Genomic DNA, 27122 nt, shown 5'->3' with positions numbered 1-27122 from the left:
AATATGAACATTCAGTCTCAGTTTTTATTCTCATGACTCAAATCACTACATCTTGTACACTCTGTTTTGTCACAAGTGCTGTTAAAGTGGTCCTCCTACCTAATTTAGGTTTTCTACATACCCTGTAAAAAACTTATCAGCCTCTAACATAGTACTTGTGGAATATGCCATCTTTTTCTGTTCTCCCTATTCAGTAAAATATTCCCTTCCTAACCCCTTGCCCGTAAGCCATTTATTACTTTTATTTTTGTTATGTCTCTTTGCATTTTTTCAAGGTTCTGGTAAGATAGTTTTCATAAATTTTAGAGTAACAGCACATTTCTTAACCACATTCACATCTTCCTTTTCATATTTACTACAAAATTATTCATGGAAAAGTTAGACCATGGGACACTTTTTTTATTTTGCCATTGTTCCAAAACATTTATTTATTTTACATTTGTTTGCTGGGAAAGTCCGACTAGACACATGTCCTTTTTCAGTGGATGCCTGGAGAGAAAAGCTCCAAACTGAACATACAGATCTAACAATACATGTTTAAAACAATCTCTTTTTCTATAATTAAGTGATGCAAAGGTTGTGTGACAGAGTCGTGTCCTGCCATAAAATATTGGTGACTGGTGGAGTTCCATTCTCTAACGAGAAATGGATTCTAATGGCATTTTTCTGCCTGTAAGTTGACCTTTACATAGCCCACAGCCAGGATGTACATCAGATTTTGGGGATAGCCTTAAAAATCGCAGATTTTTATGGCTCAAAGTCTCCTGCATGACTTTTCTAGAAACTGTTTTTTTTGTTTGATTCACTTCTACACTGCTATTTACAAGTGATATTAGTGTAGTCTCGAAGCAGACTTGGATAATTCTGCTTTTTAATTTTAATTGTAAAATTAAACTAAATTAAATTAAAGTAGAATTGGATAATTCTGTTTGTTACAGAGTTCCAGTCATTCAACTGTTTTTGATATTATTACCAAATTAGCTTAAATTAACAGGGCATAATACTACCCATACAGACTGTCTCTCTCTTGTCCCTCAGGACTCTCTATATCAATGAATCGAGTTTCATAGAAGAGGAAAACTGTATGGTAATTTCCTTTACACACTGGTTCAAATATCCACAGTCAGTATGCATACAAACTCACTTCTGAGAAAATAGGCTATGCCTGAGGGATTGACCCATTCTACAAAAATAAAATAAATAAACAAATAAATAAATAAAGCAATCCAATTAAAGTTCTATGAATGTAAGTTAACACATGACGAATATGATAATAATCCTGTTTATTAACCAGAGAGGCCCACTGAGCCCACAATGTCTTTTCTGGGTTTACATGGGAGCAATATCTCAAGTGACTTGCTCAAGATCACACAGGAGGCAAAAGAGGGATGATAGAATCAAACACTCGACCTTAACCTCTTCACCAACTTCGAGACTCAACTTCTAATCCTAGAGTGTCTCAGGTCTCAGGTCACAGGCTAAGATACCATGATAAAGAACACCAATGAAATCGAAGGCATAAAAGACATTTTGGCTATTTACATTGTCCTAGTGCTTGATTAGTCCTAATATATTAGTCTCTTGCTCACAAATACGTGGAACCAATATCATACACCCGTAGACAAATAAGGTTAGAATAAAGAATACCATTTATTAGGTTTGCTAATATGCCAGGCTTAGGGAAGAAAGGCACTTCATGCAAATAAGAATATTCTTTCTTTTTTCTTTTTTTAGATAAGGATTTTATTAGACAGTATACTTGTTAAGCATTTACAAACAGCTTAATCTTAATACAACTCTCTGGATACACCTTCTTTTACATGATTCTGGTAAAGTATAGATAGCAGTAGAGGAGTCTTACCCATCCTCATTCATCCAGCTATACAAATTCAAAGCTCCATTTAGTGGTTTCAGCTGGCCCACAACAAGTACAGTATGTACATAAGTGCTTCATTTGTCACTAAGGGAGTCAAGTATTTTAACTCAACACTGCTTCAGAAAACTCTTGTACAAGCATTACAGCTTCACTTAATTTTCTTATACCAATCACTATTTGGAAAAGCATAAACGCTATTATCAACCTTGGTATTGTCCCTGACTGACCCCTTAAAGATCATGCCTAAAGGAGTGTTCACATTTTGCAGCCTTTAAAAATTTCAAATTTTTAAATATATGTTCTAAACACAGAAGACTAAAAATACGGAGCCATAATTTACAGCATTAATATTAATAGCTGGGCAGGAGGTGTTGACGTCACTCTGCATGCCAACTCTAAATAAACTGGATTAGCATAGGTAAGTAATTTTCGCACTATTAAATTAACAATCTGGCAAAAAATTAATCATGTAAAAATAAAATTTCATTTTGGACCTTTAGACATGATCTTTAATATGACAATAACCGCAATACGTCCTCCTGTTATCATCATTTGTTAATTTACCCATGTTTTATAACTTAATATCTTAAACTACTGCTGCATTTAAATATTCACTGTCACAATAATTAATGTATTAATGCCACACTCTGGATATCAGTCAAAGTAATAAATAAATGAAATAAATTCCAGTGTCAGAGCAGAGAAATAAATACAGAGAGGATATGTTATTAAAGAGGACTGAGACTTTGAGATGTTAATACATTGCTTCCTGTAGTCCATGGTTTGCCTCCTCCCAATTTTAATTTGCCTTGTGTGTGATTCCGAGTTAAGTTACCTGGTTAGACAGTACCTGAAGCAATGGGGAATTTGGGATAGGCTCCTCAATAGTTTCCAAGATGGCATACCTAGCAACTGCCTATGAACTTTTAATATAGGAATGAAGGTTAAGAACTACAGTGCCCTAGATGGAAACATGTGAAACATACACATACATGTTTATATTTTAAAAAAATGGCATGATGGTTTTCATTTTTATTTTAAACATCTCATCCAGGGTATAAACCTAAGCCAACTCCAGTACCATTCACTGCAGCCACCTTCAAGTGCCATTTCTGGTACAGCAAATTAGCCAACAAAGCACCAAGAGAAACTGAGGAAAAAACAAAGATTAATTATTTTTTCACTGTGGCTCAGCCTTCACACTGCCATATACGACAACAGTCCCTGCATCCCCCAAAATTGCTGTTCTTATTCTTATCTGCGGTGAAAGGTATTTTTCATTCCTTTAGTGGGGTACTTTCATATTCTGGAAGCCATGCTTGATAATCTTTATCAAGCATGACTTCATCAAATTAAGTAGATAGTAATGTAGTCATTAATCTTTGTACTTTCAGTAAAACACAGAGATATCACCCAAGTAAAAAAACATCATGGAAGAATGATTCACTTTAAATTTTAAACAAACCCAGCCATGTTTACTAGAGAAAAGAAATATATGAAATAAACAGAATCACTTGAATGAACCGGTGAAATATTTTTTTATGTTTACATGAAACCCAAAGCTTCCAGTCTAAGTTACCCATTTCAAACAGTATATCATATTTACATAGACAGGACAGCAATATCTTCTGCTAAATCAAATGTGTGTGTGTGTGTGTGTGTGTGTGTGTGTGTGTGTGTGTGTGTGTGTGTGTGTGTGTGTGTGTGTGTGCGTGTGTGTGTGTGAACCAGAATTAGTCCAGATTTTACCTTCATCAGGGTAGATTATAGATTGCCATTTGCTTTTACTTTTCAGAGATTTAATGACTAGCCAAGTTGCCTTTCTTTTTCACAGTAGAAAAAAAGAGAAGTCATAGGTTCATCTCAGTTTGTTAATTAAACTAGACACTGGTGGAGATGACCAAGTCATGTTCAGCCTTTACTCTTTCTCCAAAGAGAATATAATTCTCCCCACTACAGGTTCTGTCCCTTAGTCAGACAATCTGTACTCATTACTTATACTAATTCATTATGGAGCAATGTTCTGTAAATTCCTTATAAGAGAGCCTATAGGATGTCCAACATTTTTGGAATCCCAGCACTGGGTCTTTCTCCATTCTCTTAGACAAATCATATCTATCTATCTATCTATCTATCTATCTATCTATCTATCTATCTATCTATCTATCTATCTATCTATCTATCTCTCTGTCTGTCTGTCTATCTATCTATTGTAACATTATTTCTTCTGGAACCATTTTCCTAATCTGTGTTATTTATAAGACTATGTGCTCAGTTCAGGATTACTGGCGCTCAGTCTCTTATAGTCTGATTAATATTATTCAGGAAGGCTTTCACAATATTAATCTTCTTCTGGTTATCAGATACTAGATACTTTAGGTCCTGATATTCTGACTCAGAAGATTCCTGAAGTTTATCAGCTTTAATTGGAAGATTTTGTACTGCAGACATTAAAAAAGTTAAGACATTTTATTTAACTTTGACATTCTGATTTTTTTTGTTCCCCACTACCAATACCTAATTGGCCTATTTATTCTCGGTCCATGGAAACTGGGCTCTCCCAGGTTGGGTGAGATGCACATGCCAGAATCTCCTCAGTTTACTGGTGCTAAGCACTGTAGTTGCAGCTTGTTCTGTACTGGGTAACACCTAGTACTCCCATTAGATATCATGCTAAATGGCGAGCTAAGCTGCCCGTTATGAAAGTTCTTTTTTAGAGGAATGTTGATGTAAAACATTCAGCTGTAACTACAGATTTATTTTTGACAGAGCATTGATCAAAATTTTTGAACTAGTTGTTATATTGCTTTTATGTGGCACTCAGAAAACATTCTTTACATTTAATCCTCCGATACAGTCAATGACTGCCTTTAAATCAGGAATCCCATGCTAGTCAGTCAGCCAGCCATCCTGAAGTATGTTACTAGTTAAATTATGTGATCAGTACAAACTCTGGACTTCATTTCTATACGTACTACACAGAAGCAGTTAAAAATAAGAATTTGTCATTGGTATGTGGGTTCATAGGAGATTGCTAGGCGAGAGATGCAACTATTTAGCCAAACTGGAGGCTGAGCTCTCTCATCTCAAAACTGGTGTAACCAGTTAGGAGGAGAAGGTAACCTCACACAACACAATTCCAGTATCACATAGTCCCACCACATCAGTGAACCAAACACATAAATACACAAAAACATACTCGGAGGCTCTAAATAAAATTCTACCTAAGCAACAGAGACCTCCAAAGCAGACATCCAAGCAAACGCTACCTCAAAACAAAACACGCACAACACATAGCCCACAAAGTCAGTGTGCCAAGCAGCCACAGCCCTTAAGGCTGAATAACACACCTGATACTCTTGTAATAGGTGACTCTATTTTCAGACACACTGACGTCCCGCTCACCAGGCTGAATAAAGAGAAGGTCACGGTGAGCTGCCTGTCGGGTGCTAGGATCCGCCACATAACGCAAGCACTCAGGTCACTCCAAAGCAAATACAAATATGACTCAGTCATTGTACATGCTGGTGTGAATGACCTGAGACGTACCTCCCTGGACTACATGAAAAGAGACATAGAGGATCTCTCTGATCATGTAGCCCAGGCTGGTATGACCCTGACCTTGAGCAGCATCTTACCCTCACCTAGAATGATGCCACAGTACAAAGACAAAATGATCGATTTTAACAATTGGCTAAAATTTTGGTGTCATTCAAAGGGGATCCAGTGTCTGTCAGCCTGGGATGACATGCTCGACAAGCCACGTTGCTTCGCTAGGGATGGCTTGCACCTGTCACCACTGGGCTTTCGGATATTTGGCAAAGGCTCTTGCCACCCCCATTGTGCCTTTTTTAGGCAAGGCTCAAAAGTCAAACCCACCCCCATAGACAGCACAAGGAACAAGAAACTAAGGGTAATGCTGCTTAATGCCAGAAGTCTTAACCTCAAGATGCACGCACTCAAAGCTGTCCTCAGTATGGAGAACATCGATATCTGTGCAGTGACAGAAACCTGGTTCAAGGCTCCAGAGAGCACCCCAGCACTACCAGGCTATACCTCATATCATGCTTTTTGGCCCCAAAACCTGGACCGAACCACAAAAGGAGGGGGACTTTCCATATTTATCAAGGATATCCACACCTCCAGGTTAGTGGCATTGCACGAAGTATTGGAGACCATCCATGTGCAACTAACAGTGGGCAAGACTGCTTTTCAGTTTATAGCATCCTACAGACCACCCTCTCAAAGTCAGGAATCCCACTCGGCTTTCCTGAAAACATTGGAGAACATGAAAATCTCTCCGAACACCATTATATTGGGGACTTCAACTACCCAAACATTGACTGGGAGCACTACTCAAGCCCCAGCTCCTTAGCCCAAAGGTTCCTGGAAATTATAAACTCAAATGCTATGGAACAACTAGTCACCACTCCCACAAGAGGGGACAACATACTAGACCTGATCATTATCAACATGGGGACTCTATGCTCCACACCAGAAGTATATCCCTCATTGGTAAGATCAGACCATAAATTAATTTCACTGGATGTCCATATCCTGACCCCACCCCCAGCCCAGAAAACCACAGTGAAAAACTTCTCAAAAGTGAACTTTTCACTTCTCAAAACTGAAGTGGAATCCTTCAAGGCCCCAGGGCCAGTGGAAACTACGGCCCAAACTGCAGAATCCTATATAAATGCATTCTATGGACATCTCCAGGAATGCATGGATCATGCTATCCCAAACAAAACCAAGACCCAATTATCCAAAGGCAGGCATCCAGTCTGGTGGACCCCTGCCATAAATAAACTGTACAACAGAAGGAGGAAGCTACTACATGATAGAGCAAAATCCCTAATAGGGAAGGCATCTCTGATCAGTACTAGCAAAAATACGACCCTCATAAAATCCTCCAAGGCCAGCTTCGAGAGAAAAATTGCACAGGACACCAAAAACAATCATAAGGCTTTTTTTCAGTTATGTTAGGAACCTGGGATGCAACTCCCAGACTTGTTCTGAGTTGATTCTAAATGACAAAAAATGCACTGAACCCACAGACAACGCCAATATCCTGGCAGACAGGTTCAGTGCAAACTTCCCCAAAGAGCAAGTATCTATCCCGGCAGAGGGCTGCCTCCCAAACATCTCTGATGCTCAGGTGAAGGCTGCCCTCTCCAAAGCAAAAAACACTGCTTCCATGGGACCAGATGGCGTCCCAGGTTGTGTCCTACATGAACTCCAAGAGGAACTAATCCCTCAAATAAAACAGCTATACAATCTCAGCCTCACTACAGGATATGTGCCCACAGAATGGCATACAGCAACAGTGGTCCCACTCCACAAAGGTGGAGCCTCTATGGACCCTGGAAACTATCGCCCTATAAGCCTGACTAGCTTAGTCTGCAAGGCTATGGGGAGGATCATCATGGAGCTCATAAACAAAGACATTGGGGATCTACAGACACTAGATCCTACCCAGTTCAGCTTTGTCAAGGGCAGATCCTGCCTTTTGAACCTGGTTTACTTCTTCGAAACAGTCACCAAAGCCATAGATGAAGGGAAGGTAGCCAACACAGCCTATCTGGACCTTGCAAAGGCATTTGACACAATACCCCACTCAGGCATCATAGATAAGCTATCCAGCTTAAATATAAACCCCTATGTCACAAGATGGGTCGCAAACTGGCTCAAAGACAGAACCCACAGAGTGAGAGTTGCTGGAGCCTTGTCAGACTCGAAACCAGTCACATGTGGCATCCCACAAGGTTCTGTCCTGGGACCACTCTTGTTCGGTATATACTTATTTGAGGTACAGGCAAATGTGGTAGGACTATGGCTCACCAAGTTCGCAGACGACTGCAAACTGGGTGCCATAATCGACTCTCCAGCTGATACAAACATCCTTCAAAAAGGTCTCAGAGACAGATAACTGGTGCCAGCGCCATGGTTTAAAGCTAAATGCCAAAAAATGTATAGTCATACCCTTTGGCAAAAACAATGTGCCGACAAATTACCACATAGGCGGAAACCCATTAAGTACAGAGAAAGTTATTAGGGACCTGGGGACCCAAGTTGATAGCAATCTCTCCTTTGAAAACCACATTGCCAAAGTGGTCAGAAAGACCTTCTACATAGCCCACCTCATCACGAAGGGTTTCACATCTAGATCAAGAGAGGTGATCGTGCCCCTTTATTCATCCCTCATCAGGCCCATCATAGAATACAATGCCCCATTTGGGATGTACCTTACCCGACACCTGCAGCAATTAGAAAGACCCCAAAAGTATCTCACCAAGAGGATCAAGGGTCTCAAACAGATGCCATATGCTGCTCGGTTAAAAAAAACCCAGCTCTACTCAGTTGCATACCGCCTACTTCGAGGCGATCTATGCCTGACATACAAAGCTATGTCAAATCCAGAATTAATGGACATGCTCCACCTCAGTAAATCTAAATCCCTTAGAGCCACACGCATGAGGAACTTGAACCTCAGCACAGAAATAAATAGAACTTGCTGGAGGGACAGGTTCATAACCCAGAGGCTCCCTTCACTCTGGAATAGAATTCCAGTTCATGTGAGGCAGAGCACCTCACTGAATCTCTTCAAGAAGAATCTCGATAGGTGGATGGGGGATCATAGGTTTGTCCCAGGGATTACTCCTGTGTCACTATTAGACAGAGGCACAGTAAACTAAACCTTAAAAAGGGCACAGTATACTCAAATCAAGGGGTGGCGTAAGCCATACAGAATCGGCCCAGGCTTATAATTGCCCCAGGGCAGATAGCCTAGTATGAACCTATGAACCTATGAACCTATAATGGCTTAAGAGCCCTTACAAACCTAGCCAGTATAACATGATTTTACCTAATATCTGGTCCCTAGACATAAGAAGATGGCATAGGTTTGTGCATATGCCTTGACTATTTTACAGATTTCCCCAGTCCGTAAGAGATATAGGCACTATCGCATGTGTGAATTTGTGAGTGTGATTCTCCATCCATTGATCCAAACTGATTTTGAAAAAGGCTAGGGAAGAGCTCTTTTTGACATGAATAGGAAGCCTGTTCCAAAGAAGGGATAATGTAGATATCTCTCCAGCATGTTTCATTTGAGTCACTGACTAGGTTTATATCCCTAGATCGGGTGACCCTTGTGCTGTTTGTCTTGTGAATGTGTAGCAATTCTATCAGGGCTGGATTTGTGAGCGCCTTGCAGGTTAGTCATAGGTCACCCTTTAATAGCCAGTAGGAAACAGAGTAAAGGGATAGGGGTTTTAGTCTAGGGATTTTAGTCTATCCACATAGGACATGTTGTTAACACCATGTATTTTCTTTGTGAGAAACCTCTGGGGTCACTTCAACTGTTGTAATTGCAGAGTCATGTACATGCCAAGTGGTGCATTGTACTTAATTATTGGTCTGATGAAGGCTGAATACAGTACAACTATAACTTCATTGGATATGGATGCCATATCTTTACTAATAAGGCCACATACAATGTCTTTCTCCCTACTGTGGACTCATGACAATCGAAGTTCAGGCTACTTATAGCTGCATACCTAAATCTCTCACCTCTGAGTCTATTCTTAGGGGTTTGCTATTGATTTTGGAAATTGCAGGGGTCTTTGACTTCCCAAAGGGTATGATAAAGCATTTTTTCACATTTAGTTTTAGGGCATGGCTCTGGCACAAATCATTTTTTTCTGATTTAAACCCTCCTGAAGAATATCTTCATCACTGGGGAATTCAATGATTGCTCCAAACATACAGTTGTTGGCAAACCTTGTCATCCAGAGGCCTTCCACATTAGCCTTGACTTCAGAGAAGTATATTCTGAACAGGAATGATCCCGACACCGAGCCCTGTGGCACACAACTAGTAACTGACCTCTTGCTGAATCTTGATTCACCCACTTTAACCACATCCTGTCCATGAGCCAACTGGCTATCCATCTGGTGACATAGGGATTTATGCCCAGTTTTGTGAGCTTATTTATAATACCTGAGTATAGGATTATGTCAAAGCCTTGGTCAGGTCAAAGCAGGTAGTATGCACTGTTTTACCCTCATACATGACCCTAGTGACAAAAAAAGTCCACCAGATTTACTAGGCATAACCTGCACTTGACAAAGCCGAATTGGGTTGGGCCCAGTGTTTGGAATTTTCCTATGTCATTATTTATCAGGTCCATGATTATTCTTTCCATGGCCGTACATATAAGACTAGTATGGGTCTGTAATTACCTGTTTCAGTTGATGGTTCTCCTTTGTGAAGAGGGATGACTGTTGCCATCCTTGTTGTTGGGAAAAAGCCAACCCAGAGGCTGTGGTTAAATAGAGATCCCAATGTGTCTGATAGATCCTAATTAAAGCTGTTTAAAAAGTGACCTGGTATATCACTGGGCACCACTGAAGCCATGTTTTTAGATTTAAAGAGCACAGTGTCAACCTCTTTAGTGATAATTGGTGGGGAGCTGGTAGAGTGTATTTCTTGAGGGAGAACTGGGGGTGATGGGTAATTGAAATTTTAGCTGAATTTATCAGCCAGCCAAATTTCTTTATCTTCTGGTTGAGTATAGGTAATGCCATCCACTGCACATTTTTGAGTGTTGCCCTTAAGAATGTGGACATAGTAACTGAAAAATGCCTTATGGTTGTCCTTAGCTTTGGAAGCTGTTTTTGTCTCAAAATTTGCTTTCAAAGTCTTGACTAGTTCCTCGATTGACATGTTTAGACTAATGAGGGACTTTTTGTTCTGTTGTACACATTCCTTCTTACTTCTCCACAGGAGTTTCTTTCTTTTGTTGTACAACCTATTAATATCAGGGGTCCACCAGGGTGGCTTGTTTTTGCGGTTTGACCTGGGCTTATTTTAGTCTGGTACTGCCATTTCTATGTAGTTGTTTATGTGGTCATACAGGGCTTTTGTATATGCCTGTGCATAGGCTTCTGTATTTTCTGGGTTTGGGGGAGCTTGGAAACTAGCTTAATATAGTTTCATAGATAGATTAGTTTCATAGTTTCATAGATTAGTACTAGGCTAACTGCCCTTGCAAGCCATTTTAAGCCTAGCCAATTATCCCTTGTGAGACTTGAACCCTGTACCTTGTGTATGTAAGGCAAACACCTTAAAAAAGTTCTTAAAATTTTCAGAGTTAGGTGGGTGGTCTGGTTTTACTTTATTTCAAGGAAGAACCCTTGATCATATCAGTGAAAACCTCATACTTGGGGGGATGCAGCAATCATGAATATTTGTGAGTAGCAGATCTATATTTGTACCCGTAGTGGGGGTGCAAACTAGCTTCTCCAGATCCTTTGAGTTTATCAAGTCAAGACATTTTTAGCCTGCATGCTTATGCCTGTGTATGCCTTCCAGTTAATGGAGGGGTAGTTAAAATCACCAATGGGAATGGTATTGGGCTGGATAGTAAGTGATTCTAGTAACATCAGGTATGATGTATAGGTTTCCTGGTTCATGATTAGGGACCTGTAGCTAGGAAGAATTTGGTAATGGATTTTTCCCATGGTTAGTTGGACATGGAGTAGCTCAAGCATGTCATATTGTTTGACCAGCCTTGAGGTGTGTTTATTCTTTATGAAAGTAGATACACCTCTGCCTTTTGCTCTTCATGTTCACTGGGTGGTCAGAATGTATGAAAGGCATTATAGATATGCACACCTGGAGTGTTTTCTATGGCTTTCAGCCATGTTTCAGTAATTGCACAGATGTCACCATTCTCCAGGGTGAGAAGCCCTTCCAGAGAGTGCAGTTTCTAACTGAGACTCCTAGCATTGACCAGCAATACCTTTAGTTTGTCCTTAATAGCTGCTGTCTGTTTTGATAATAATAGATAATATTTTGGCCAATATCCGAAACCCTAGTGGTGACAGGTGAAAATCCATGGCAAAGCAGTGTGGCCTGTTAACCATAACCTCTCAGGCTGACAAGTATTGGTCTGGTTTAGAATGACATCAGTGGCTAAGCCAATTGTTAAAGTCAATAATTTTCTGCTGGTAGTGTGACATCATCCTTGGACACAGTACAATGTTGCTCAGTGCTAGGCTCCTACCTGCTTGTGACACATATTCTGGGCTCCTACCTGCTTGTGACACATATTCTGAGAGCGCAATCATGATTCTCTTCATAAAGTCCAAGGAGGTATGTCTGAGATCATTCACACTCTCATGGATAATGACAGAGTCATACTTGTACTTTGGGGTGCGTGACTTAAGTGCTTGTGTGATCTGGTGGATCCTGGCCCTTGGCAGGCAACTAATTGTAACCTTCTCTTATCCTGTCTGGTAAGAGGGACATCAGTGTGTCTCACAATGGAGTCTCCTGTGAGCAAAATATTGGGTTATAGGGTATTGCACCTTATGGGCTTTGTAGTTGAGACACAATGAGATGTGGCTCTATGTGTTCCGATGGGAATTGTGTTGTTCATGTGCTTCCAGAGTTTCTAGGGACTGCTCCGGAGAGTCCTTTGAGGTTTGGGTAAGTTACATGTGAACACCTCCACATATGTGGGTCTGTGTGTCTGGTCCTTTGTGGGTGTGGTGGTTGGTGTGCATGTGTGTGTGTGTGTGTGTGTGTGTGTGTGTGTGTGTGTGTGTGTGTGTGTGTGTGTGTGTGTGTGCTGCTGACAACCTGTTTGTTGCTTTGCTTTTTGTGTCTATATGTGAGAGTTTGGCCTCCTGTGTCAATGTGTAACTAAATGTCTGACATATTGTATCTTTCTGTCCGGGAATTAAGTGGTTGTTAGTGTATATAAGTCAATTGCCATATTGCCTCAGGATGCCCATGTCCACCAAGCTATATGCAGAGAAAGCAGAAAAAAATCTATCCATGTTTGCAGGTCCTAATGTGTACTTTGCAAAGGAGAGGAGTGGAGGGTGTTTGTAACTGGATGAGGGATGGGTGTTTACTTCAGTGTAATCTACAGCTAACCTATCCAGAGAAGCTGCCCAGCACCCAAACCAGATATTCTTTCAGCAACAATAGTCCTGGGTCTTTAATAATGTAATGCAGACTTAATCATAACTAAATGTGTTTAGGCTGCTCACCATGCAAACTAACTGCCCTGTGAGTAGTATAGGACTGAGGTAAAGTTCCAAGTTAGTTTTAATAGGGAAATTTCAGCTTCTGGTGATTGTGTATATACAAAGTACCACTAACTGTGCGAAGAATAGCTTTGCCCAAATGCAAGACTTGTATATACTTGGAAAAAAGCAAGTGTTACACTATCTATGCCATAAGGCCAATCAAGTAAGCACACAAAGAGCTTTCTACCAGCAGTTTCCAGCTCAGATAGGTGAAATCAACTTCTCCTGCCACAAGAGTGCAGACTTTGACCCTCAATGTAAAATGACTGATTTGGACCCCAAGTGTTAAGGAACCACAAACAGATGCTAATACTAGCTGAAAATCACTGCATACAATGTATTTAAATGCAGAACAGCGGCCCTTACAGCACTTAGAAAGTGCAACTTTTAAACTTTAAGGAAATGCAGAAAACAATAAATAGCACAGAAATTTTTCACAGTGTAATAAAAACAATTGCTATGTTTTGACTTGCACTGGTGAGAGACTGCTGCACAATAATAGCAGAGACAAAAATGGATAGAGAAAGAGAAGCTGCTGTCTAGGAGTAACAAATTGGAATACTTTACTGTGACTATTGTGATTTTTCTCTTTCTTTATAATTAAAGACCAGATGTGTCTGCAGGTAGCTATGTTCTGTGGAAGGGGTAAGCAGGCATGTTATTTATATATGTCTGACAGCAGTAGGTTGAAATATGTCATTACATCTTTTTTTCAGTTTCATCCCAGTCTGATATCAGAGGGTTACACAAAAGACAACTGTGTTTTGGAGTAGGATTGAGGAAGCAAGTATATATATATATATATATATATATATATATATATATATATATATGAAAGCAGCAACCTAAAGTATATGAATGTGGCCATTTGTACCTTCACTTTGATCCCGATCTAACACCAGAGAGAGAAACAGAATATGACTATCTTTTTTGGAGGAGTAGGGAGGCAGACACATATCCCTGCAAGCATTTGTTTTCTCACTTTATTGTGAACAATTATTTTGTCAAGTTTTGATGCAACTTATTTCTTCCTTGAATACAAAAAGTAATATTGTATGTCTTTCCTTTCTCATAATTTTTGAACAGGCCATCATTGGATCAAAAGGTTGGAAAGAGCTCTAAAATAAACCACAGAGCATCTATAATCCCGCAACTTCTTGCAACCTAATGAGATCCAGACCCACAGCTTACATCAGTTATTATGGTGTAGTCTTGGTTATTTAGGTTATGTTGAAAGGATGGTCAAGTCATCATTGGATGAAAAGATTATTTAAAAAAACTCTAATATGCATCTCAGAGCAATTCTAGAACTTCATGGCTTCTAGGGCCCTAGCAGCATCTAGTTCCCTAACTTAATTCAGTTCTTTCCTCCACAGTTACTAGAGTGCAGGCATGCCTAGTTAAGATGCGTTGAAAGAATGTAGGACAAAACTGAAGAGAAATAAAAAACAGGAAAAGAGTAATCTGGATTGTGTGGAAAGGCCAGTATGAACTGAAATCTGGCAGCACTGGAGATGAGTACAGGAGAGGGACAGTGGAAATGGGTGCCAAGGAGCAAAAGGAGTAAGGTGTCATTTGCATCTTCAAAACTAAATAGCTGCAACAGCAATATTAGCCTCCCTAAACATACATAGAAGATTAAGGTGGTCAGACAAATTCTTCCCTGGGCTCAGTTCATTTTATAGTATGTCTGTATCTCTGGGTCTGTATTGTCTTCTGCTGTTTCCTCACAATATGCCAAGCAAGTGAGGATCTCAGTTGTCTGCTTTGTGACGCTGGTATCAAAAGATCACATTTGGCCCAAATTCTAAAAGCTTCAGAATAGCAGTGTAGACAGTCTCTGTCATTTCTCTGTTGCTACTACACTCTGGCAACTCCAGGATAACATCATCCCAGGGGCCTTGCAACACCAAGATACTGAATGGCTGGGAATCATACTTTGCCAGTAATGAGATTCCATAGCATGCTATGTCAATGAATCTCATTAGCTATGCCTAGTATAGCAAGAACTTACTCAAGGACTCAACAAAACCACTGAGCTTGGCTGAATTGGTCCTTTTCCACAGGTCCACCTATGTATTAGACCTAGTTTTGCATGCAGGCAGCCTGTTTGCAGTATCAGATCTACCATAAAAGTGAAGCTGCATCACTGAGTCTGTCCCACACAGCAACTTCATCTATATGGCAGCTGGGAGAATGCAGGCATAACAGGCAGCATGGCCACTATCCCTGAGTTTTCCACATTCCTGGCAGTGGATGGGCACAGAGGCCACTAACTCAGTAGAAATTTTAATATATTTTTGACTTAGAAGTGTGTGTGTGTGTGTGTGTGTGTGTGTGTGTGTGTGTGTGTGTGTGTGTGTGTGTGTGTGTATGTGTGTGTTTGTGCGCGATCCCTACTGAAGTGCAGAAACAGCTCACACAGCAACCTATCAATTATATGCATGGTCCCAGCCTCCCGCCACGGCTCTGGGATTGTGCACTACAGCTCCATCTTTATGAGAAACTTAGTATTGCAAGCAGTCTGGCTTCCTAGCAAGTACTGCCGCCAGTACCTAGTTCAATACAGGTGGAGCCTCTGACCAGTGAATTCCAGTGGCTCCTCCCCTGCATCAGTGTAGTCCATCAATGACCTTTGGCAATGTACAGCTCTGAATTTTCTTATGCAAAGCAAGCCTGGAATTAGGTGAATGGCTCCAGCAGCTCTCATTAGCATATCCTGAAAGAAGACTGATGGAACCTAAGTTCTGGACTCAGGCATGGACTTGCTGCCCAGTGTAGTGTGCTATTCAATGCCTGAGTCATTTTGGGATCAGGCTCCTTATCAAAATTCATTTCATCGTACCTTTAGCCTTCTATTTATTGTCTCACTTTCATTTACAACTTTATAAAAAGTGGGTCAGTGAGTGCATATGTGCATGGGAAGTGAGTACATGTGTGCATGAGAGGCGTGTACGTGTGTGCATGAGAGTGATAGTATGTGTGCGTGGGAAGCGAGTGCGTGTGCACATGTGAGTGCGAGCACATGTGCATGTGAAGTGAGTATGTGTGTATGCATTAGCTCTAACTGAAGGATAATCGCAGAATTAGTTACAGGGTCTAAAAAAAAATCTAAACTCTGAAAACACAGCAATATCGCAATATAATGTATTGTGCTTTTCTGATGTACAAACTCCCCTGCTTCTGATCATTAACAGTAATTCACACATGAGAATTTGCACTGTGGTTTACATAAAGCTGAACAGACTATAGAATAGAAAGCACTTGTGCAGTAAAACATTACACAGTAGTGGCACAATACATCACCTTTTTGTTTCTTGCACCTCATCTGTCCCTTCCTGAAAAAGCTTTTCACCAAACTATCTCCTACACACTGTGAAATTGATTTTCTTAAAAGGCCTCACAAAATTACCAAAACATCTTTTTGGGCATCTAACATATAATTCTATAAATCCATGGCCCCCTCCCACACACGCACACCAGATATGGTAAATGTTTAACCTAGATGTGCTGTGACCTATGAACTGATCTGGAGATTTTTTCATAGTTGTTGTAGTACCCCCTGTTTAATTTGGTACCACCTATTTAATTTATGACCTCAGAAAATCATATGCTTTGCTGCAAGGACTGTTACTATCCAAATTCAATATTAACTTTAGAATGATCTTAAAAAATAATTGCACTAAATTTTAATGAATATAAAATAAGGATTCCATTTATATAAGCATAAGACAGCATGAAGAAAGGAATTTTTGTGTGACAAAGATATTAGATCAGTGCTAAAATTTGTACCTCTCAGATCCAGGGTTAGGGTTCAATCCTGACTTAGGCGCAGAGTTTACATGTTCTCCCTGTATCTTCATATGTTTAACCACCCCTGTATTGCCCTACTTCCCAAAAATGTTCTGCTTGTTGGATACCCTAAATTCTCACATATATTTTCATTATCATCCTCAAACATAGTTACTGACACTGAGACAAACGAATCCAACAGGCATGACTCATCGTGTTTGACAGGCCGTGGTCGATTCAGAAACATTTATCCACTGTTCCAGAGGTAACGCCATGCCATTCAAGACATAAGGATGCTCCAGGGAGGAATAGTGTATGAGGTTGTTGTTGTATCTTTCAGCTTTTCCCGGTTAGGGGTCGCCACAGCGGAACTCAGGTCCGCTAATGATTGGCAGTCGATTTTTAAGTACCGACTTGCCAGGCCTGACGCACAACCTTCAACGAAGGTACGCCCATTCACTCATGTCTCCACACAGAAAAAGCTTTAGCTGAGAATCGAACAGGACAACGTCTTACTGTGAGGCGACAATGCTAGCGCAGCACCACCACCATATGTACTAGGAAATGATGATGCATCTATCAGCTTTGGTGTGTAACACATAGCAAACAATGAAGCTGTAGAAGTCAGTAGTGTAGAGAGCTGACAGCCATGCACTGAATGGACAAATAATAGTATCACTGAATAAAATGGTTGTGTAGGATTGCAGAAAGTAATCTAGCATACTGAAACCAAACAGGAAGAAAATCAAAATGCATCCCGTTATTGTCTATTATTTATATATTCTTGTCATTGTTTATTTGTGGCGATCATATCATCACACAAGTTTTGATCTAAAGGATGTGTGTAGTATACACTATCTACACATGCACACTCTGGTCACCCCAAACAAAAGCAAACAGATGTCCTTGGAACTCTCTGTGTAAATTCTGCTGATAGAGTAGAGGGAGGGTTGATGGCTGTTTGAAGCATTAGGTTACGTGCATGTCAGACGTATGCTGTTACTGGCCTAAAGCAACTATGCAGACATAGGTTATAGAAAGACACTGATACAAAGCGTGCCTACGACAGTAAACAATAATGAAAAGTAAATTAAATGCAAGGAAAAAATATAACTTTGTATTTGTCTTTTTAGGTTCAACGATTAGAAAACAAGGTTGTAACCCCTCTGAAGCAATATGGGAACACAATAAAATATAAACGGGTGAGTAAAACACAAAAGCAGTTTATGAATTAGTATAATTAAATTTCTTGCTTAGTTGCACTCATCTAGTTTCTAGACTGATTACTGATGTCTGAGTAAGCTGATACATGTAAAAGTAAGACTACTATGCCTTCAGAATAAATTATGCAGAATAAGTTGTGCAAACACACTATTGAGTTTTTTATTATGTCAGGAATTTTAAAAACATACAACTGAATATTCTTATTTCAGTTAATAATGATAATAACTTTAAAACTGTTCATTTCTTGTGATACAGAAAATGTGAATGCAAACAACTATTGACTGTGCCTTTGGTCACCTAAACAACACTGTGGATACAATTTACAAGTCTAATATGAGTTTTTGAAAGAGAATTGACTGTAGAAATATTGACAGATGCAAACTTATGCTTCCTCCATCCCCCATGCTCTCTCACTTATATATACCAACTCTGTGGTTGCACAATACTGGGGAAAGAAGTCACTCAATAAGAATGAAGCATGATCTCACATAAAAACAATCACTGAGTGCAAAAAATGATTCTGGAGCTGCATTTTGGGGAGTTTACTTTGAAAAGTATATTCTCAGTCAAATATATTTTGACTCATTTTATGTATGTAGATGGTCCTAGAAAAGACCATTGAGTCATTCAAGTGTGACTTGAGTCATCTTTGCCCCCATTATCCTAGATGTCTTGAAAATGATATATTTCACTATCACAGTTGCTCATTCAATGAAGAATCCATAGCTGACTGTGATGCTAGAGTGTCACAACTTCTGAAATGGACCCACAGACCCAAACAGTAGTCAAAGGATTTGATTTATTAAGAATGCCATTAGTATGACCTGTCATCTAATCTGCATATGTGTACAGTAAGGGGAGTTATTTAGAAATGGACAGCTATGCGAAACAGTAATTAATGTGAAGCTTTTTATTTCTATCTAGCTTTATGGAATGTTGATAAATATTAATTGCAAAAACATGTATATGAGATGCATAATTAACCATAATTAACCACTATAGCCATATTCCAGGAAACTAGGCTAACAAAAAAAAAAAACACCACCTCATGTTAATTAACACTTTGCATGAACTCTGCAGTCTACCCCCCCATGTCAGAAGGGATTGACCCTTTTAATTTATTGCCCACAGATAATGTCATTCATGGAAGTGATGCAATCATGCCTAACAGAAGAAGTGCTACTGTCTTTCATCCACTTATAAAAGTATTTTCCAAGTGCAACTTTGAAGAGTCTTGGGCCTATCTCTTTTAAATGTGAATACCAAGCTATGTTCCATGCTGCCCAGTGGCTTGATCTAGCAACGGGCTCTGTAGACACCTGCCTAGGACTCTGTGATAAGTGGAGGTCACGTCAGTGCTGCCAGCCTTATCATTCATACTAACATTAGAACATTTTATTAATGCACAATGATGGTCACTAAGTTCCATCACTATGTATCAGAAAATTAATTAAAATAACACTGTCCCCAGTCAACATCATACCCATAAAATGTCTAAATATACTGCTGCCATCAACATGCCTGTATATCTGGTGAATGAAATTATGACTGTTCTTCTATATGTGTGGGGAGGTATTGGTGTAAGAATAGCATATTCTGCTATTTTTTTTTATTTAAGTCAAAACTACTAGCAGTATTTTAAAAGCAGAAATGCAATATTGTTATCAGTTTTACAGAAGTGTTCTGGTCTTCCTTTGATCTGTTAGTTGTTTTTCCTACACTTCAGACCTTACAACTCCCCCCCCCCCCGGATATGTAGTACACGTGTTGTAGTCCAATTCCATTACCTATGTGACCCGTGTAAAACTCCTGCAATGATTCATGCTTGTTTTGCACTGAGAGGGTTTGTGGTCTGCACTGTAGTGGCAGAACAGGTAGCTTACGTCCTTCTAGGTTGGGAACTGCTGATTGAGGGTTCAGTGTCTGTTATTCTAAAAGTGTATTAATTCTGGTTTAAGCACTTGGGCTTTCAGGCCAGTTATTTTACATTAAGAGGGTTCGTGGTCTGCACTCTTGTGGGAGGAGAGGCTGGACTCTGCCCTTCTGATCTGGGAATTTCTGGTTGAAGGCTTATAGTGCATGCATATCTGAACTGCTTCTTACTGAAGTTGGTGCGCCTTGTTTGCTGTGGCATAGACTGGATTTGGGCCTGCTGGATCTAGCTTTGTTTGTGTAACTTGAGCACTAATCCAGGCATTCTCTAAAGCATTCAATTGTATTTATTACTGCTTGGTAGTAACTTGATTAAAGTGTAGCTATCATTCTAAGTCTTTTGGATTAAGCACTTGGGCTTCAGACCAGTTGTTTTACATTAGGAAGGTTTGTGGCATGCACTGTGGTGGCAGGACAGGTAGCTTTCATCCTTCTAAGTTGGGAACTGCTGATTGAGAGCCCAGTGTCTGTTATTCTTAAAGTGTATTAGTTCTGGTTTAAGCACTTGGGCTTCAGGCCAGTTATTTTACATTAAGAAGGTTTGTGGTCTGCACTCTTGTGGGAGAAGAGGCTGGACTCTGCCCTTCTGAGCTGGGAATTTCTGGTTAAAGGTTTATAGTGCCTGAATATTTGAACTGTATCTTACTGAAATTGGTACACCTTGTTTGCTGTAGCATAGACTAGATCCAGGCCTGCTGAATCTAGCTTTGTTTATATGCTTGTTGTTTGTTTGCTTGTTATTTCCTGGAACGCTAATTCCACCTAATACGCAGCTTCTCAGTGCTTCTGTGGATCACTAGTGATATCTGCATTGCTTACTGTACTTATTTCCTTGTTTCACTTGAAAGAAAGTTACTGTTTGTCATTTTGCATTTAAGTTACCTGTAACACATTGCACTTAAGTTACCTGGCACTTGCTCACTAAAGCAATTATATAAGTCAGCACTAAAAATTAAAAGCACTACACCCTCACTCCCCACTGGCCCTGGTTTTCAATTATTAAGGAATTCCCAATATTATTCTAGCATGTCCAAAGGTCAGTTGTCAATCTCCTCTGGTCCAGCTGGTGAATTTGGGAATCTTGAGGCAATGTTACAACTGCCTCATGTACACAGACAACCCTCTCCTCCTCCCAACAAATTCCAACACATGTGAGAGATGCAACCATATAGCCAAACTGGAGGCTAAGCTCTCTCAACTCAGTACTGGCATAACCAGTCAGGAGGAGAAGGAAACCACACTCACTACAATTCCAGTCTCACATAGACCTACCACGACAGCAAACCAAACACATAATCACACAAAACATACTCGGAGGCTCTAAATAAAGATCTGCCAAGCAGCAGAGACCTCCAAAGCAGACACCCAAGCAGCCGCTACCCCAAAACAAAACACATGCAACACATATCTCACAAAGCCAGTGTGCCAAACAGTCACAGCCCTTAAGACTAAACAACACACCTGATACACTTGTAATAGGTGACTCTATCATCAGGCACACTGACGTCCTGCTCACCAGGCTGAACAAGGAGAGGGTCACGGTGAGCAGCCTGTCGGGCTAGGATCCGCCACATAACACAAGCACTCAGGTCACTCCAAGGCAAGTACAAATATGACTCAGTCATTGTCCATGCTGGTGTGAATGACCTGAGACGTACCTCCCTGGACTACATGAAAAGAGACATAAAGGAGCTCTCTGAGCATGTAGCCCAGGCCGGTATGACCCTGACCTTGAGTAGCATCTTACCCTCACCAAGAATGATGCCACAATATGAAGACAAGATGATCAATTTCAACAATTGGCTTAAGTACTGGTGTCATTCAAAGGGGATCCAATGCCTGTCAGCTTGGGATGATATGCTCGACAAGCCACGATGCTTCGCTAGGGATGGCTTGCACCTGTCACCCTGGGCTTTGGATATTGGCAAAGGCTCTTGCTACCCCATAGTGCCTTTTTAGGCAAGGCTCAAAAGACAAACCCACCTCCATAGGTATCACAAGGGATAAGAAACTAAGAGTAATGCTACTCAACGCCAGAAGTCTAAACCTCAAGATGCACGCACTCGAAACCCTCCTTAGCATGGAGAACATCGATATCTGTGCAGTAACAGAAACCTGGTTCAGGGCTCCTGAGAGCACCCCAGCACTACCAGATTATACCTCATACCATGCTTTTCGGCCCCAAAACTTGGACTGAACCACAAAAGGAGGGGGGAGTATCGATATTCATCAAAGATACCCACACCTCCAGGTTGGTGGCAAAGCACGAAGCATCAGAGACTATCCATGTGCAACTAACAGTGGGTAAAACTGCCTTCCAGTTTATAGCCTGCTACAGACCACCCTCCCAAACCCAGGAACCCCACTCGGCCTTCCTGAGAACACTGGAAAATATGAAGGTCTCTCCAAACACCATTATATTGGGTGACTTCAACTACCCAAACATAGACTGGGAGCATTATTCTAGCTCCAACACCCTAGCCCAAAGGTTCCTAGAATTTATAAACTCAAATGCTATGGAACAACTTGTTACCACTCCCACAAGAGTGGAAAACATACTGGACCTGATCATCACCAACATGGGGACTCTCTGCTCCAGACCAGAAATGTATCCCTCACTGGTAAGATCAGACCATAAACTAATCTCACTGGATATTCACATCCCGACCCCACACCCTGCCCAGAAAACCACAGTGAAAAACTTCTCTAAAGCAAATTTCACACTCCTCAAAACTGAGGTGGAATCCTTCAAAGCCCCCTGGCCTGTGGAAAATACGGCCCAGACCGCAGAATCCTTTATAAATGCATTCTATGAACACCTTCAGGAATGCATGGATCATGCGATCCCAAATAAAACCAAGACCCAATCCTCCAAAGGCAGACATCCTGTCTGGTGGATCCCAGCCATAAACAAACTATACAATAGAAGGAGGAAGCTACTAAATGATAGAGCAAAATCCCAAAATGGGAAGGCATCACTGATCAGTATTAGCAAAAAACTACGGGCACACATAAAATTGTCTAAGGCCAGCTTCGAGAGAAAAATTGCACAGGACACTAAGGATAATCACAAGGCTTTCTTTAGTTATGTTAGGAACCTGGGCAGTAATTCCCAGATATGCTCAAAATTAGTCCAAAATGACAAAAAAATACACCGAACCCACAGACATTGCCAACATCCTAGCTGACAGGTTCAGCTCAAACTTCTCCCCCCCTTCCCACCAAAAGGGCAAATATCTATCCCAGCAGAGTGCTGCCGCCCTCTCCAAAGCAAAAAACACAGCATCAATGGGACCAGATGGTGTCCCGGGCTGCGTCCTACATGAACTCCAAGAAGAGCTAAACCCAAACATAAAACTACTGTTCAATCTCAGCCTTACTACAGGATATGTGCCCAAACAGTGGCGTACAGCAACAGTGGTCCCTCTCCATAAAGGTGGTGCCTCAACGGATCCTGGAAACTATCACCCCATAAGCCTGACTAGCTTGGTCTGCAAAGCTATGGAAAGGATCATCATGGACCTCATAAATAAAGATATTGGGGACCTACAAACACTGGATCCCACCCAGTTCGGCTTTGTTAAGGGCAGATCCTGCCTCTTAAACCTGGTTGATTTCTTTGAAACAGTCACCAAGGCCATTGACGAGGGGAAGGTGGTCCACACAGCCTACCTGGACCTCGCAAAAGCCTTCAATACAATACCCCACTCGGGCATTATAGATAAGCTCACCAGCTTAAATATAAACCCCTATGTCACTAGATGGATTGCAAACTGGCTCAAGGACAGAACCCATATGGTTAGAATTGCTGGAGCCATGTCAGACTCCAAACCAGTTACAAGTGGTGTCCCACAAGGCTCAGTCCTGGGACCTCTCTTGTTCGGTATATATTTCTCGGAGGTACAGGCCAACACGGAAGGACTGTGGCTGACCAAGTTCGCAGATGACTGCAAACTGGGCACCATAATCGACTCTCCAGCTGACACAAGCATCCTCCAAAAGGGCCTCATAGAAACAGACAACTGGTGCCAGAGCTATGGCCTCAAGCTAAATGCCAAAAGTGCATAGTCATCCCTTTGGCAAAAACAAAGTGCCCACAAATTACCACATAGGTGGTAATCCATTAAGTACAGAAGAAGTAATTAGGGACCTGGGGACCCAAGTTGATAGCAATCTCTCATTTGACAACCACGTGGCCAAAGTGGTTAGAAAAACATTTTATATAGCCCACCTAATCATGAAGGGATTCACATCTAGATCAGGGGAGGTCATCGTGCCTCTGTACTCATCCCTCATCAGGCCCATAATTGAGTACAATGCCCCTTTTGGGATGTACCTTACCAGACACCTGCAGCAACTGGAAAGACCCCAAAAGTACCTCACCAAGAGGATCAAAGGGCTCAAACAGATGCCATATGCTGCCCGGTTAAAGAAACTCCAGCTCTACTCAGTGGCATACCGCCTGTTCAGAGGCGATCTGTGCCTGACGTATAAAGCCATGTCCAACCCAGAATTAATGGACATGCTGCACCTCAGAAAATCCAAATCCCATCGAGCTACGCTCGAGAGACTTGAACCTCAGCACTGAAATAAATAGGACATGCTGGAGGGACAGATTCATAACCCAGAGGCTCCCTTCACTCTGGAATAAAATCCCAGTCCAGGTTAGGCAGAGTCCCTCATTGACTCTCTTCAAGAGGAATCTTGATGAGTGGATGGGAGATCGTAGGTTTACCCCGGGTATCACTTCTGTGTCACTGTTAGACAGATGCACAGTATACTAACCTCGAAAAAGGGCATAGCAAAATAAATTTAAAATGGGTGGCGAAAGCCAAACACATTCTGGCTAGGCTTATAAATGCCCTAGGGCAGTTAGCCTAGTATGAACCTATGAACCTATGAACCTATGAACCTTAGCATGTGACAAAGTACTGAGCAAGCAAAATCATCTCGGTCAAATTTATTTATATTCAAGACAAGTTTTGTAAATAACCTAAATAGTATGTACAATATCATATATAGCAAATGGCAGCATTTTATTTGTATTACCGGTGTTCCCCAAGGGTTCATTTCACCAGGAATAACCAGCAGTGAGGTGACCATGACACTCAGGCCCATCTTTTTCAAAGAACTGCCGAAGGAAGATGTTTTTGATGATCACAGCCAGCTACGTATGAACTTTTCACCCCATTTCTACCCAATGAAGTCTGTTGTATATTCAGAAAGTTCAGATCTGTAGTTCACATGGTTTATATTTTGTGTAAAAGAAGTAATATGTTAATTCAAATGTTACAGTGGGGTTTGGGGTCAGGCGCATTGTTGCCAAAACTCACATCTCATTGTCAGTTTAGAGACACTGTCCTAAACACAATGTGCTTATGAAGCTGCACCTGCTATTTTTAAGAAATGCCATGCTTTTGAAAAGTTGATCATATTTTGTAACTATTATCTCTGTTTGATGAAGATGAAGAGGAATAGTGAAGCAGTATGTTCACAGCACCATTAATTATCTGTCTGTCACTGAGTATAAACTGCTGCTATGGAAGATAAAACACCCATGCTATAGAATAACCACAACATGGCAACATGAGCTGCTCATGTTTTTACTGTTCTTTACAGTATGTCTTATCCTGAAAGCAGACTCATTTTCCATATATAGTAAAGTTGTCTATGAATGTAAAATAAATATTTAATCAGCTACAGCACCATGATATTTTTTTCTGATTACCCTAACAATCAAAACTGTAATCTTCTCTAGGCAGAGGTTAAGAAGTTTGACAACATCAGAAAACAAGAGCTCAAACAGGTGGAGAAGCTCGAACGATTGAGACAAAAAGCACCTTCAGATCGTCATGCTCTTGTATCCTTTTTACTTCAGATTTGTCACTCTTTTATGTTGTTATCCAGAACTGTTAATAATTTGTATCAAATAAATGTGCATCATTTCACGTAAAAAATTCTGTTTAACCATATAGATTAGGAAGCTGTTCTTTGTCTTCATACCATAAACATTATAAGGTAGACAGTACTCCAGGGCAGATTTGACATAATATCCACTTTATTCTACGGTTCCTCATTATTGACAGCATGTGTTATTAAGTCAGGGAGTATCTCCAGTTAATAAAAAATAATTCTTGGATTTCCAACTGTAATACCTTGTGGAGAAAAACATCCAAGATGGTAATTTGACAGGTATGTCAAGATTTAAAGGGAATACCCCCACCAGGTATTTGTTGATATATTCCCTCACAATTTAACATGTTATAAGTCCGATATAGAGCGAATTAAAAAATTATCTTTAGTGCCTCATTTAGAGCAATTAAAATTAAATATAGCTGCATTTTTATGCTCTACTATACACAATGACACTGGCATTTCCAAATACATTTTGCTTGATGTAAAGGAGGTATACCTCATGGAACAAATGCATCTGATTAAAAGAGTATAATTCAAGAAAATTAAAAACCTAAGAACATTTTGGAACAGAAGATTCCTAGATTATTCAAAACTGGGACATTCAAAGCAGCTGTCACTCATATAAAATTGCAGGTAAGTGTTCAGTATTAACAAGGCAACCCTAAAGCACCAAAGAGTTGTCAATACTGCAGCCAAGAGTCATGGTACAGAATAGAGCAATGATATCATAAAATCATCCAAGGCTACCTTCGAAAGAAAAATTGCCAAGGACTCCAAAGATAACCACAAAGCGTTCTTTAGCTATGTCAAGAACCTAAGTGGAAACTCTCAGATCTGCTCTGAGTTAGTGCAGAATGGCACAAAATACACTGAACCGACTGATATTGCCAACATTCTGGCAGACAGGTTTAGTGCAAACTTCACCCCACTCTCACCCCCTAAAGGGCCCATAACCATACCAGAAGAATGTAGAGCCCTGGCAATCACTGACACACAGGTTAAAACAGCCCTATCCAAAGCCAAAAACACAGCTTCAATGGGTCCGGATGGAGTCCCAGGCTGTGTCTTACATGAGCTCCAAAATGAACTAACCCCTCACCTAAACACACTGTTCAAACTCAGCCTCTCTACAGGCTACCTACCCCTAGAGTGGCGCACAGCAACAGTTATGCTGCTCCACAAAGGTGGAGCCACAACGGAACCTGGGAACTATTGTCCTATAAGCCTGACTAGCCTGGTCTGCAAGGCTATAGAGCGCATCATCATGGAACTCATTAACA

At 40.7% G+C, this 27122-nt stretch overlaps 1 protein-coding gene across 1 annotated transcript in view; it reads left to right on the top strand.

Annotated features, from left to right (window-relative positions):
• The window catches only part of CIBAR2 (CBY1 interacting BAR domain containing 2), a 331926-nt gene that overhangs the window by 104450 nt on the left and 200354 nt on the right, over positions 1-27122 (top strand). The window contains exons 3-4 of the mRNA XM_044081749.1: positions 17904-17972; positions 25685-25786. Coding sequence (XP_043937684.1) covers positions 17904-17972; positions 25685-25786 — 171 coding nt within the window. The remainder of the gene's footprint in view (positions 1-17903; positions 17973-25684; positions 25787-27122) is intronic.

Source organism: Protopterus annectens, chromosome 8.part1 (assembly GCF_019279795.1).
Source record: "Protopterus annectens isolate FY-2018-M chromosome 8.part1, PAN1.0, whole genome shotgun sequence".
Taxonomy (NCBI): domain Eukaryota; kingdom Metazoa; phylum Chordata; order Ceratodontiformes; family Protopteridae; genus Protopterus; species Protopterus annectens.
Note: the sequence above shows the minus strand (reverse complement) of the source record. Positions and strands in the feature narration are given on the sequence as shown.